General features: G+C 37.9%; 1 protein-coding gene across 1 annotated transcript in view; it reads right to left on the bottom strand.

Annotated features, from left to right (window-relative positions):
- Positions 1-3,504: 3,504 nt before the first annotated feature.
- The window catches only part of RGS7BP (regulator of G-protein signaling 7 binding protein), a 37,521-nt gene continuing 25,821 nt past the window's right edge, over positions 3,505-15,204 (bottom strand). The window contains exons 4-6 of the mRNA XM_001234191.7: positions 9,197-9,344; positions 8,145-8,215; positions 3,505-7,063 (exon numbers count right to left, since the gene is read on the bottom strand). Of these exons, the coding sequence (XP_001234192.2) occupies positions 6,972-7,063; positions 8,145-8,215; positions 9,197-9,344 (311 nt within the window). The 3' untranslated portion in view covers positions 3,505-6,971. The remainder of the gene's footprint in view (positions 7,064-8,144; positions 8,216-9,196; positions 9,345-15,204) is intronic.

The following is a 15,204-nucleotide window of genomic DNA, read 5'->3' as shown; positions in this document are numbered from 1 at the left end:
ACAAAACAGGAAGATTTGGGCACAGTTTATTGTAACCACTTAGCTGTTTTCACAAAGAGCTGATGCAAGATTACATGGTTATGCCATTATCAGAGCCGATCTGTGACACAAGCATTTAAACCCCAGGCAAGGAGGTTATACAGTTTCTTGATATACTTCTGGTTCTGACATAATCTCTTCCTAACTTTGCACTATCAGTGATGAAAGCAGCAGTGAAGATGTCCTCAGACTTCTGAGTAGCCCAAGGCATTCCCTCTCCTGTGACATCTCACTTCTTTCCTTCCTTCTTTCTTTCTTTCTTTCTTTCTTTCTTTCTTTCTTTCTTTCTTTCTTTCTTTCTTTCTTTCTTTCTTTCTTTCTTTCTTTCTTTCTTTCTTTCTTTCTTTCTTTCTTTCTTTCTTTCTTTCTTTCTTTCTTTCTTTCTTTCTTTCCTTCCTTCCTTCCTTCCTTCCTTCCTTCCTTCCTTCCTTCCTTCCTTCCTTCCTTCCTTCCTTCCTTCCTTCTTTCCCTCTTTCTTTCTTTCTTTCTTTCTTTCTTTCTTTCTTTCTTTCTTTCTTTCTTTCTTTCTTTCTTTCTTTCTTTCTTTCTTTCTTTCTTTCTCTCTCTCTCTCTCTCTTTCTCTCTTTCTCTCTCTCTTTCTTTCTTTCTTTCTTTCTTTCTTTCTTTCTTTCTTTCTTTCTTTCTTTCTTTCTTTCTTTCTTTCCTTCCTTCCTTCCTTCTTTCTTTCTTTCTTTCTTTCTTTCTTTCTTTCTTTCTTTCTTTCTTTCTTTCTTTCTCTCTCTCTCTCTCTCTCTTTCTCTCTTTCTCTCTCTCTTTCTTTCTTTCTTTCTTTCTTTCTTTCTTTCTTTCTTTCTTTCCTTCCTTCCTTCCTTCCTTCCTTCTTTCTTTCTTTCTTTCTTTCTTTCTTTCTTTCTTTCTTTCTTTCTTTCTTTCTTTCTTTCTTTCTTTCTTTCTTTCTTTCTTTCTTTCTTTCTTTCTTTCTTTCTTTCTTTCTTTCTTTCTTTCTCTCTCTCTCTCTCTCTCTCTCTCTCTTTCTCTCTTTCTCTCTTTCTCCCTTTCTCCCTTTCTCCCTTTCTTCCTTTCATTCTCTCTCTCTCCTTCCTTCCTTCCTTCCTTCCTTCCTTCCTTCCTTCCTTGCTTCCTTCTCTCTCAGGTCCCTGTAGCATCTGTGCAGACCTGACAATTTATGATAAGCTACCTGTGAGTAATCCACTGTCCTTTATGTAATAAGGAGGGTATACCATGTGACGCTGAAATGAGTTCGGACAGTGGATGCGAAGCCAAGACACGGCAGCGGTGCACTGAGGCCGCCCCTCGCCTCAGCCCCAGCGTCTCTGGTGCCTCTAGGGGGCCCGTGACCCCGCGGCCGCAGCGGTACCGCAGGTTCTCCCCACGGCCCCTTTTTGGGACCCCTGTCGGGAGGGAAAAGGAGCGGGAGAGAGCGCGCTATGAGCGGAAGGGAACGCCCGTGCAGGGAGCTCGGGGGCCGCCGCCGCCCCTTCTGCCCACGTCGCCCGACCGCTCCTCGCCCCTCCTGCTGATCTCTTCCCGTCAAGCGGGAAGACCTTCCATCAGTCACAAAAATGCTGTTGTAATCGTATTGTAATATAGAATTATGAGAAAGCAGTAATAAGGACTTTAGCATTAGTTCCTACAGGCTATATTTTCGTATTTTAGCCACATATTGTCATCCATTTGCAATGAAAGAAGATTATTCAGGTTTTTTTTTTTTTTTTTTTTTTTTTTTTTTTTTTTTTCCCCTCACAAAAGCATATGAGGAGGCCAAAAGTATTGAGTGTAGCAGACTTAATACTAGACGTCTTTCTTGAGAGACCACACACGAGCATTAGCAATCTGTTCTGATACCCAGGTTTCAGTTCTTGCAGGGACTGTGCTCAGTGTCCTCACATGAACTCAACTCTGTCCAGGTTCCATATCAGTGTGACTTCAGTACCTGAGTGCCTCGCATCTGGGCTTCAAGCACCGTGAGAAGAATTCATTGCCCCATTCCATTATCGTGAAGTGTTGTGATTAACATTAACGTTTATCACTCTTGCACCTACATGATGTTTTGAGGCTTAAAAAAAAAGTTTATTTTATTTTTCCTGTCAAATTTTAGTGAAAGGTAATCCTCTGCTTTCTTGACTAAGCGAATTTATCCCTTAATGCCTCTTCATTCCAATACTCACCAGGCCTTGGCTCATGCCTACTATCTATTAAACAATGACTAGAAGATGTTCCATTATCTCTTGGTTACCAATGATCCTTAAGTTTGAGAAATAAAGCATCTATCCATCATGATTAGTAAATGCTATAACAAATAGCAGAGGCTGGAGAGAAACTGCAAAAATTGATGAGAAGTACGGGGACATTTTGGAATGAACAAAGACTGAAATTTTAGTAGTCTTTAGTTCAGGAAGAAGAAACAAAAGTAAAGCTTACAGAGTAAAAAAGAGTAAAAGAATGTGCATGTCACTGTGCACTTTAAACAACATGAACAAAAAGGACTTGGAAACTCTAAAGGCATCCTATATAAACCCAATTCCACCAGAGGATGTGCTGAAGTTATGCAACTCATTGCACTGTGACTTATGCCAGGAGCTTTGCACAGTTAATTATCATGTATGCATTTATCTCATTGATGTATGCTTCATTACAATAAATTTAATAAAAATAGAGATATGAGCTGTCGTGTAACCTGTTGTGTTAAATTCCATGTGTCAGTATGTGGGTAAGTTCGGCATGACTATTTCTTGATCTTCCTGTCTTTGTTTGAAAATAGTTGTTAAAAAAATAATCACACTGGCCTGACACAGCAATAAGACAAGGGGGAATGGTTTTAAACTGAGACAGGAGAGGATTAGGTAGGATATTAGGAAGAAGTTTTTCACACAGAGGGTGGTAACACACTGGAACAGGTTGCCCAAGGAGGTTGTGGATGCCCCATCCCTGGAGGCATTCAAGGCCAGGCTGGATGCGGCTCTGGGCAGCCTGGTCTGGTGGTTGGCGACCCTGCACATAGCAGGGGGGTTGAAACTAGATGATCATTGTGGTCCTTTTCAACCCAGGCCATTCTATGATCCTATGATTATGATTCTATGAATTTCTATTTATGTACCAATATAACAAGATCATAAAGAATTTACAGCATATGTCTGTGTAGAAGTTATATAAATGCTATTTGCTTTCTTCCTTTCTATCCCTTGTAGTGTTGCAGTGTACATAATCTTGTTGTATACACATTGTTTTCTTTTTTTGCACTAATGTAGACATTAATGAAATAATTAATGAAGAGGTATCTGATTTTTAACATATGATGAATCGAATTAATTGGTTAATTTTAATTACAGATCACCTACCCAAGTAACATTTTTAATAGCCATTAGAGATCAAAATTTTCTTTCATTTTCATAACTGGAAAATGCATTATGTCTCTGGGGATGGAGCTATTGAGCACGTCTATCTATTGTTAAGACTTTTAATGAAAACACAACAGTGCAGCCATCTCTTGGACATTCTTTATTTATTACAGAAAAGCAGAATCTGGTTAATGAGGACATTGCTGTGAGGAAAACAAACAGATTTTGAAAATAATCTTTCTATGCATTTTGATTCCATGCTTCTTAAATACACATTCATGCTCACAAGCACACACTTTTGTGACTGCATACAGCTATTCTGAAGATAAATGCGGTATACTCTGAAGAATAGACTGAGACATGAAATCATAAAATACACTGCAGTTACCTTCCTCTGTGCTATTTACATAATGTTATTGTGCTTTCAGCTATACGCTCTTAAGAGTATGTAGGCATGCATTCCTCTGATGGAATTCATTTTGCTTATAGAAACACAATTTCTATGAGGGCATTTTAGATGCATTTGTCCTCATTGCATCAAAAGCGTTTATGTGGGGTTAATTATTCAAAAATACACAAGGGCTGCTCTGTAAGTAATGCCTCCTATTTTGTTATGTTGGCCCATGATATCAGAGGTGGATGTTGGTGGTATGGCAGCAGAGGTTGAACCCTTCTGACAATATTCCATTTCGTGTTGTTGCCGTGTGACAGATGGCAGCAGAGGGGCACTCTGACAAAGCAGAGTCTGACATGGAAGTGTGTAGAAACAAACGTGTGACACTGAATTCTGCTACGTGGAAAAAAAGGCACTCACTGACATTTACTGATGCTTGCTGAACATTTATGGAGACAAAACTAAATGTGAGTACAGTGAGGCAGCGGGTAGTGTGTTGCAGCAGTGGTGGCAGTGACATGAAAGACAAGCCACATTCCAGATGTCATGCACACCTCTCACACCAGAAAAGGAATATCTATTTGGATCCTGGAGCAGATTGCAACCAGGGAGCTGTGTATGGAGCTTAATATTGGCTTCAAGGCATTGGAAAAAATGATGGCAATTTTGGAACATTGCAAAATTTGTGCCAGGTGGGTCCCATAAATGCTCACACAGGAACAGAAATAGCATCATATGCAAGTTTGTCAGAACATACTGAACCAATATGAGGCTGAAGATGACAGTTTTCTGGATTGCGTCATTGCTGGTGATGAGATATGGTGTCACCACTATGAGTCAGCGGTCCATGGAGTGGCGACACGTGCATTCCCCAAAGAAGAAAAAAGTTCAAGACGCAGCCTTCATCAGGTAAAGCGATGTGCACTGTCTTTTGAGATAGGAAAGGTGTGATCCTTCTGGATTTCCTGGAACCCGGGCAAACCATCAACACTGACTACCGCATCACGATGCTGACTGAGCTGAAGGCTTGAACTTCCAGAGCTAGGTGGGAGAAGACAGTCTTCCTCTCACAATACTGTAACACCAGGCCCCATTCCAGTGTGAAGACCAAGTCGAGCATGTTGCCAGTCTTGGCTAGACTGTCCTACCACATCCACTGTATAGTCCGGATTTGGTGCCTTCTGACTTTCTTCTGGTTGGGCCAATGAAATACGGACTGTGTGGCAACATTTTCCTGGCAACAATGCTGTCATAGCTGTGAAACAGTGGGTCAGTTTTGCCTGTGCGTATTTTCACTAGTATGACATGCAGGCTCTTGTTAATCACAGGCAAAAATACGCAGCTAACAGTGGTGACTGTGATGAAAAAGTGTCTTGTAGCTGAGAATTTGTTCCATTACACACTGCTATTGTACTCTTTGTAGCTGTTATTGTTTCCATGGAAATAAATAGGAGGCATTACTTTTGGAGCAATCTGAAGGGCTGAAAGACTGAAAAGTGAGCAGATGACTACAACTTGGAAAAAAAAACATCTGTCTGCTATGTCTGCTTGAAAAGAAAGGTAAACTTTGAGAGAAACATTATAAAGTCAGTTACACAACTTCCTAAATTTGAAATGGTATGACTGACTGGATCACTTATTCACAAAGAAAAATTCCTGCCTTCTTGGAATTAAATTAGATCTCAGGTTTTGGGCCATGCAGTTCTCTAACACTGCTGTCAAGGTGTGTGTTTCCTTCCTTTCTCAGTAAATAGCATTTCAAGACAAAAATCTGGTAGAAAAATCAGTTAGATGAAACATATTCAGTTGGTGCCACATGTTCAGTGAACAGCCTTCTGTAGAAAACTGCTTCTGGAAGTATCTTACCAGCAAAAAAACACAGTACCTAACTCCAGAGGCGTTTCCTGTGACTAGGGAACATTTCTTCCCTACAGACCACTAAACCCTTATGCAGCAAGAAGGACTTTTGCTCCTATTAACATGCTGGCTCATGGTAGAGTAGTTTCGTGCTCGGTACTGTAGTTACAGATGGTCACGGGGCTTGTAGTGTTATTGTCTAGTGCAAATTTAGTTCTGGTGTCTCACCTATCATCCTGAAGTATCAGTACAACTCTGGCATATTCATATATATTGCTTCTACTAGCAGTCATTTCAGCACTTATATATTAATTGTAATTTTCTGTCTCTTTGTAAACATACATCTTGAAATGGAAAAATTACCAAAACTTGGTAGTTTTTTTTACAGTAAAATTACAAAAAATCCCCATATGTTCTGGAAATATCGCTAGAAACAAGTCATTCAATTTAAATAAAAAACTTTATTAACAATGTAAAACGTTTAGTATCTTACAGTCTGAGATAATTCTGGCATGCCCTATAGGAGTTAATACTTAGTGATATGCAGATACCATGCTTTGAATTCTATTGGAAACAAAATGGGTTGGTGTTGTGTTTTACGTTGTTTATTTTGCTACACTTCAGTAAATTATTATTTTTTTTCAAAAGCTTTCAGAGATAGTATTGGCTTAGAAGGAAATGCCTTACTTCTATGTATTGTACAGTATATAGGTTGAATGATTTCTCTGTATTTACAAGTTCTAAATATTTTGATATAGCTTTGGGTAAATTAAGATGTTTTTCTACGAAGCTTTTAAATTGAGATATAGCGGAAGACAAAGTATGAATAAGAGCACAAAAAGCAACTGGAGATTTTGTGCACATTCTATTATGATAGTGTTTAAATATTTTAGAACTTCAATACTTTTGCTGTTAAACATTTTTCTATGCTTAAAGACTGTTAGAATATGATCAAGAATTTCAATAGGATACTAATAAGAATACTGTACTATGCACAAACTTTCAGCTGTAGTTTAAACAGTGAAAAAAAACAACTTAAAAATAATCCATTAACCTTATGGCAATATGTCTTCCATATGTCTTTTCTCCGAGTGGTTGAAAGTAAGCATGCAAAACATACTTTTAGACGTTTTAAAAACACTCTTAGTTATGCTAGATCTATTCTGCAGCTGGTTCTTGGCCACTGTAACTTTAAGCTTTAAAACTCTTATGTTGAAAAGGGGGATAGAGCAGCTGAGAAGAAGAATAGGCCAGCACAGAAAATATACTTTATAATGAAGAGTAGTAATGTTCTTTTCAGAGGTGAAATGATGGTGGTTTAACCAATGTTTGATTTTCTTGGTGTTTCTGTATTTAATCTTTTAACTTGAGACAAGACAACACAGTCCAAAGAATCTTCGCTTACGTCTTCTTACTAATGGGTAGGGGGTCAAGTTTAGGAGGCTGCTATCATCTGTTATAAAAAGAGCAAACACATTTTAATATAAACATGTATGCACACATTCTTATAAGGGAGCTTATGTCTTTTATGTGTTCTACTATTATCTATAAGATCATGCAGTAGGCTCTACTGTTCTAGGCACAGAGCAAATAATAAATGGAAGTTTCTAGAGGAGTCTCAATATGCTAGTTATCAGGTCTCCAACACTGCGCAATAGAAGTTTTGGCAAGAACATAAGTTCAGCAATGCAACCTTAAGGAAATGACTGTCAGAATTACGCCAAAATATTCCTGTTTGATTGAATAACGCTAGGGTCCCAAATAACACTGAAAGATAAATAATTTTGAGACCTTCACTGCAGACATGCAACTCAGAAAATCTTGATATTAACATTATATTCTGACTTAACTTAAAGATGGAAAAAATAATATTGAGTGGCTGTTTGTGCATGTCAGTGAGAATTTCCATTTAAAACTTCAATATTGGAACATTCGGCACATCAAGAATATAAGACCGTAACACTTGCTTGTGAAAGTTCACACAGTACACTGACCCTGTGTCTGGATAGCTTTCTACCTTACATATTGACTCCTTTTAAATTCAAGGCAAGTATTCCTTCTGCCTACGGTCAGAGTCTCATTATCACAGAGTCATGATACAGAAGCAACAAGCCTTGCAGGAATAAAGCAAACCCCGTCACTCAGCATGATCCTCAGCGTGCTCTGTGCAATTTATGCCTTCATTACATTTGAAAAAGAAAGCTACATGGCATGGCGGATTAGTTGTGATGCTACCTTTATCTCATAAGGAAAAGTCTATTATTTTGTCTACAGATACTGTATTTATAAACTTTCAGAATACTGTACTTTGAAGAGTAATATTCTCAAATGAAACTTGAGAGGACCAAGTTCACATATTAAATTCTGTCTCCACTGAATCAGTAGGGAAGGGATTTTACCTAGATTTTTGTTTCTCTTACTTCTAAAGAGGAAAAAAAAAAAAAAAAAAGCCACCCTAGATTTTTCAGATCTAATAGAAGCCAAAACCTTTAATTACCTTAATTTTCCTTGCAGGAAGAAAATGTGAAACCTACCTTGATTTTTCAGTGGTAAAGGCATAGTCTCCCTGAGTTTACTTAAAAGGTTTTTCATTTCTCTCATATCTCTGTGGAAAAAAAATGTTGAAAAAGATGCAATAGAACAACAGTTGAAGGCTCTGAACAGAGAACAGCTCTCAGTATAGCTTTATATGCTGAAATAATGAAACACTAAACCAAACCAAATAATACAGAAATCTACTGGGCAAGCATATTGTCCAAATACATATATCAGATGGTACACACCAAAATAAGGGAGTCCTTTTTCTAAGCCAGTCTATTCTACAATTAGCATAAATACCAGCATTGACCTTCTTGGCATCTTGAGCTTGTGCCATGAATGTGTTTCTCTCTTTAAAAGGCAATTACACATGTAGCCACCCCATGTCACTACACCTCCCTGGGCATTAAGTGAAAACTTTAGAAATGAGGATGCATCACTCTTCTTAGGAGGAAAACTTAGCACAAAATTTGCAGAAGACAGACAGTATTGATAACAAAATGTCATCTCAGAAAGAAATGTTGGGGATTTAGGATTATTTCCTATTAAGGGTCTCAATTTTGCCTTTCAACTGCAGCTAACAGAGTAGGAGAAATACACTCTGATGTACCAGTGGACAGTTGTCCCCTCACCTCCTAAGGATTCCACATGCATAGCTATGGGCAGAGCCAACTGAAATGAATTGCATTTTGCGTTTTCAATCGTGAATGCAGGATTGCAGACCAGCAGATTTCAGGTACTAAATCAGAAGCCACTTCAAATGAAACAGAAGGTCTCCCTTTAAGAGAACATGGCCTACTACCACCATAATTTCCCACCCTTCAGTTTTGACAGACACCCTCTGGTAATTAGCCAAATTAAGGATGTCAATTCTCTCTGCTCCTCTTTTAGGAGTTGCTTTCAGATATGTTAAATGCAACAACAGTCTTAACAGCTGTTTACTTTACTAACATCTTTTATAGTGGCAACACTGGCTGCCTAACTGTAAATGACTAAATAAACCCTCGACATTAATTTGTTTTATTTAAGAATGAAATACTACACATACCTCTCAGTGTTTTCAATGTCTGTGGAAACCTGCCATAAATGCTGCTGAATATCTGTAGGTGATGACAATGTGTCTTCTAAGATAGGTACTTCGGAGCTCTCCTCCACTTTAGTATCCAGGATCTTGGGTGGGGCACAAGGCTCTTTTCCTTTAAAACAGTCAAACGAACATATACTGCTATTATTAATAAATGTAAATTCAGATTATGTCATTGATGTTTTGGGCTTAATCTTGCATGACATAGATGAGGGAAATTTGTGAATACAAGTTCTGAGCAAGAAATACTCAGAAGGATTGCCACAACAATCTGCTAATCAGAGTGCTGCTATGTGGTATTTGTACCAAATTAGTTCAAGAGAAATCCCACAGGGGCATATGTGGAGTTTAAGGTTTTACTCATTAAGTATTATGAAGATTTCCAGTTAAGCTCCAGTGGCTCATGTATGAGGTGAAGTAAGTGGACAAAACAGAACAAAATAAATAGGGAAGTAGAGTACACATTCTGAAAATAACTTCAAAAACTCTAACATTACAGAGCACTGCAATCAATGTCTCCTAGTATTATGGTAGTACTGGGGAAAAATAAAAGTTGAAAACATGCATTTTTTTTTAAAAGTAATGATTTAAATAATAGTGCACAGCTGCCACCATTCTTAGCTCAATATACATCATATTCTAATTTTCCATGCTTATACTTGCCTAATTCATGTTTACTATATAAAAGGCAGTGTTTGAACTGTGTGAAGATTTCATGTGCCTGGGCTTTTGTCTGGGAGAGAATGGGACAAAGACTACAAACCATGCTATGTTACACTTCCACATCACAAACAGGATACCTTGTAAATCTGTTTAAAAAAAGCCATGACATTTCTGGATCTAAAAAAAAGAAACCTATTGGGCAGGTTCTCTAAATGGTGATATTTCAGTAAATCATTCCTTTGTTGCTAAAAGAAATAATTCTTACCTCTTTGTTTGAATGTCGAATTAGACATTATTTATACCACAGAAGATATTTAGTTAATGTTTTCATTATCCTTTAAAATCAGTAGGAAGTCCTTCCCTGCTTCCAGCTCTCTCACCTCCTGTTTAGGAATCTAACTATGATTCCAAGAGGTGGCATAACCTGACATAAGCAAATCGTGACCTGTGCCTTTTCTCTGCTACCTACGTTGGCATCCACTGCTAACTTCTTCCTCGCCCCCTGTGAGCCACTTCAACCTGTTAAATGATAGAAGACTACACTAACCAGCACACTGACCCAAAGTGGCAGAAGGGATATTATATTCCATACCATTATTACTATTATTTTCCCTTCCTTTTCTGTCTTATTAAATTGTCTTTACCTACGAGTTTTGCCTTTTTCCAGTTCTGTCGCCCTCCCCATGGTGGGGAGTGAGTGAAAGGCTGTGTGGTGCTCAGCTGCCTGCCAGGTTAAGCCGCAGTAGCATAACTTTCACGTTATTTTCAGTTGCTAACTGCAGCTCATGCTGTTATTTTAAGGTAGTTCATACTGTACAATTTTAGTTGTTAATTTGTGTAAGCCTTACTATTCATCACTTTTCCCAGAAGCATGTAACATGATATGCCGCTAAGAATAATTCACTTACTACTTCTCTGTAAAAGTGGGTTTCCCCAAGATAAACTAATCTGTCACTGATATCACAAGGTGTAATTGGTGCAACAGGTTTTAATTAATTCTGCCATTATTTGGAATTGCTGCATTGAAACCCTCCCCTGACGTTTCGTGACATACTGTCAAGAACAATCCTGTCTATAGATGCATCCTTCAGGGATGGGGAAGGTGTTTCAATGGAAACAGTAACAGTCCCAGATGAAATAACAGTAAAGATTCTTTTTCCTAACTTGATAACAGACTTACTGAGACTGTAATGTTCCTTTTGTTAGCAAAATGGCAAGCTCTTGTAGATCTAGCAGAATGAACGACTCAGAATTCTGTTCAAATGAAAAGAGCTCTTTACAATACTTCTGTTGTACTATGAACAATTCACGAAGCTTTCTTCGAATTTCAGAGCATCTATTCAATCACTTCAAAACAGTTAAAGAGGCAGTTAATAATAAAAGCTTTGCTTGAATAATGTATATGACTCAGGCTTAGCATTTCTCCTACATAGTACAGACTGTAGGGAAACAAAAGCTCTTTAATCTTCTCACCCTTATACCACGTGGGAGGATGTCTTTTGTATTTTCTGTTCCTAAAATAAAGACATGAACCCTAAATTTTACTTCCAGTTTAGTCAGTGGAGAGACTTTCCTCAATTTCAGTTGAAGTTTGATCATGCATACAGTGTTTTCAGAGGTATCGACATACACTGGCTGTTTGTGCCATGAGACAGAGGCTCTTCTTACTGTTGATGAAATTTTAATTTAAACTTGAAAAAGACACAGGATAAGACATCAAGACCACTTCATACAGGGATGTGTAAGATTCTGGGAATGTAATGAACCCTGAACTCCTTCTTCCCACAGATATTCAAGTGTGTCCTATTAAGTCTGACAGCAGGAATTACCTCTCCATGGTTGTGCACTTTTGTTTCAACAAGTTACAAACTATATGTCAGATTCATGTGATTCTGGACCATAAGAAGAGTACTTCCTTGCAACTACATGAGCAGTAATTTATTTTGTTCAAACTCAGTATAAATGGCTACTTTTAAACCTTGCACATACAAGGTACCTTTAATTATTTCACAGCATGTTTTGTACCCTGGAAAACACTTCCAGTTCATCTTTAACTTCAAAATTTCTGCCCCCTCTTACCTTTCATTTGTTGTACAGGCTTACTTCTCTAATCAGAAAAAATTAGTACTGTGCTTCAATATCTCAAAGCTGGGTAACAACATGATTGCAGTCTGCAGCCGAGGATTTCTTAGAACGTATTCTAAAATGTGTAATTACATAAACAAACAAGACAATTATATCTGTAGATGATTCTAAGGAATTTATGGTTTATATGTAAATGCGTACAGGCATCAGATTTTGGGAATGTGTACTTCTACAGTGACATGCTGTAGTGATCCAGTGATTAGAGCAAGAATTTACAGCTCCTTACAAGGAAATGAATACATTATTATCGTCTATATGTGAATCAGCAAGGCTCTTTTATTTGTTATTTTTACACATTCAAATGCAACGATGTGCTTTATGAGGTATAAGTGAAAATTTAAGAGCAAGAAATAATTGTGACTGGATATAGCAAGATACTTAAGAACTGTGAGGTAATTCTGCATTTTCTCAGCATAGGATATTGGGAAACCTAAGTATTAGTTTAGTAAAAGGACCGTTGCATCCAGCAGCTCCCATAGACAGAAATTATGTCAGCGATTTCCTCTTGTATCTGACAGCTAAGCCAGGATTGTTTATTTAATCAGAAAAATAGTCAATACTGCTAACATGCAATGTCAATAAGGTAGTCATACAGCATGCGAAGAAATGAGAGCTGAATTTTGTAAACACTTCAGAAGCACTTAAGCTAGTTCAGAGTATCTTCCTTCCGATGGAACGATAATTCATGTTTTAAAAAGTATTAACAAGTGTGTTTGTCACTGCTCCCCAAGGCACAAAGCTTTGTAACTCAAATGACGGAGGAGGACAAATAAAGCAAAACAAAGATGAGAAGAGAAGCTGCCGATCACAGTTAAGTGAACTCATCTGTTGCTTGGCGAATTCTGAGAAAGATGACTCTATCCAGAGTTTCTGACGCAGTGTCATAGTGATGCAGAAGACATTTCAGAATATTTCTTGGAAGAGATGGAACATGAGCAGACATCTCTCATTACTGCCATTTCCCCAGTAGATAATTTGCTATCATCACGCTGTTCTGACAGAATGGACAGCAAGGTCCTTAAAGCCATTATGTGAGGGAATGCAGAAAGACACAGTGCTGCACTAAAAACTAGACTTACATAACTTCCTCCAACTCAGAGTTTTCATGTGACCCTATACAAGCTACTTAAACCCAGCTTCTCAAAATAGTTGCTAATAAAGTACTTACAATTCTGCTGTTGCTCCACTCAGAGACTCTTTGCACTCAGTTGCAACTGAAGTTACTGAGAAAGTACTCCAAATGCAAACACATCAGTGCATAACGTGTGCTGCAATCTCAAATTCTGAATTAGCACTCTTTTCTTTAATCACTCTTTGTTCCTCATTTGCAATGAGAAAAATTGCTACTGCTTCACTCAAGGCAGTACTGGAGATACTTCCGTCAGTGTATGAGTTACCAAGGAAGGTCTGAGAAACAGGAATTCTGCCTTTATGACAAAATTATGTGCAATAAATACAACATATGACACTGAACAATTAGAGTAAAAAAAAAAAGATGAAATATCTAAGTATTAACATGTGTTAGCCAGAACCTTGGGACTGTGGGAAGGAGTAACAAAGTGTATGATCAGATAACCAAAGACTTAATATAGGCAACAAGATGAAATAAGGCTACTTGGACCTGTTTCATTCTAGCAATTGCAAACTTTCTGAATGTTGAATACTGCAGTCATTACATAGAATCATAGAATCTTTTGAGTTGGAAGGGACTTTCAAAGGTCATCTAGTCCAACTCCCCTGCAATAAACAGGGACACCTACAGCTAGTTCCGACTGCTAAGAGCCCTGTCTAGCCTATGACTGTTTCCAGGAACAGGGCATTCACCACCTCTCTGGGCAACCTGTGTCTGTGCCTCAACACCCTTATTGTAACAAAATTCTTCATTATGTTTACCCTGAATCTCCTTTCCTTTAGTTTGAAACCATTTTCCCTTGTCCTGTCACCACAGACCCTGCTAAACAGTCTGTCCCTGCTCTCCTCATAGCTTCCCTTTAGATACTGAAAGGCTGCTCTCAGATCTCTCCAGAGCCTTCTCTTCTCCAGGCTGAACAGCCCCAGCTCTCTCAACCCATCCTCATAGGGGAGGTCTTTCACCCCTTGGATCACTTTTGTGGCTCTTCTCTATTTTCAGAATTGGGTGTGTTGCATGTACCTTACAAACAAATTTATTAGAGAGCATTTACCTCAGTGTACTTATGCATAACACAGCTGGAAATATTTATGTTTTTTGGCCCCAATGTGACTGTTAAGTCTCAAAAAAAAAATAACAGACTGTCTGATTCTTCTAGCAGAGATTGTATGACAGTAGTAAGTTAAAGTACTGTAAATATGAAAGAAATCTCTCTACAGGAACATTGATATATACTGTTCAGTACACATAGGCTTGTTTCTTCGGTAGAACAGAAAGATAAGAAGAGATTAGAAGATTGGTGCTGAGAAAGAGAAAGAAAATAGCCAAATCCAAAGCCTTCAAACTAGTGTGGTGTTTCATAACAGAGCATCTGTTTTCCAGCCAGGATCATTGGCATACTTCTTGGGAAAAGAGCATCAGCATCAGCACATATAGCTCTAGCTTTATCTGTTCTGTAGCTTATTTGACAATGCCTGGTCAAGACAGCAGTTCCCATATTATTATTTATTAACTGCAGGTTAGTCAGAACAGCCTGCATGTTACTCTGCTTTAATCTCTATATGAATATAAATTGGTGAAAACTTATGGGAGATTTAAAAACTCAACAAACCAGTTATCCAACAGTTTAAAGGACTAGAAAATGGAAAATATTACATCCAAATGGAAAGTATTGCCTTCAAAAATAACCTTCATGATACAGTAAGAAATTAGGTGCATGGAATAACAACAGACATACTTTTAAGAATTAAGTGAAGTTAGCACATACTGGAAATGTTCACAGTGGTACTCTTTGTGGACAAGAGAAACAAATGCCTGTTTTAGTATCAACACTCAGTGAAAAACTAATGAAAAACTGAACAGGTGAAAAGGTAAAAAAAGCTATATGCTATCAATAGCACAAGATATTTTATATTGCTGACGTTATTGGCTCTTCCATTTCTAGAGATAAATTTATGCACTTTGCCTACACTATAGTACCAATCTTCAGGAGTAAAGACATTAAGTAAATTACTTATTCTGTTTCTTGGAAAAT

This window comes from Gallus gallus, chromosome Z (assembly GCF_016699485.2).
Source record: "Gallus gallus isolate bGalGal1 chromosome Z, bGalGal1.mat.broiler.GRCg7b, whole genome shotgun sequence".
NCBI lineage: Eukaryota > Metazoa > Chordata > Aves > Galliformes > Phasianidae > Gallus > Gallus gallus.
This window is presented reverse-complemented; position numbering and strand designations above follow the sequence as displayed.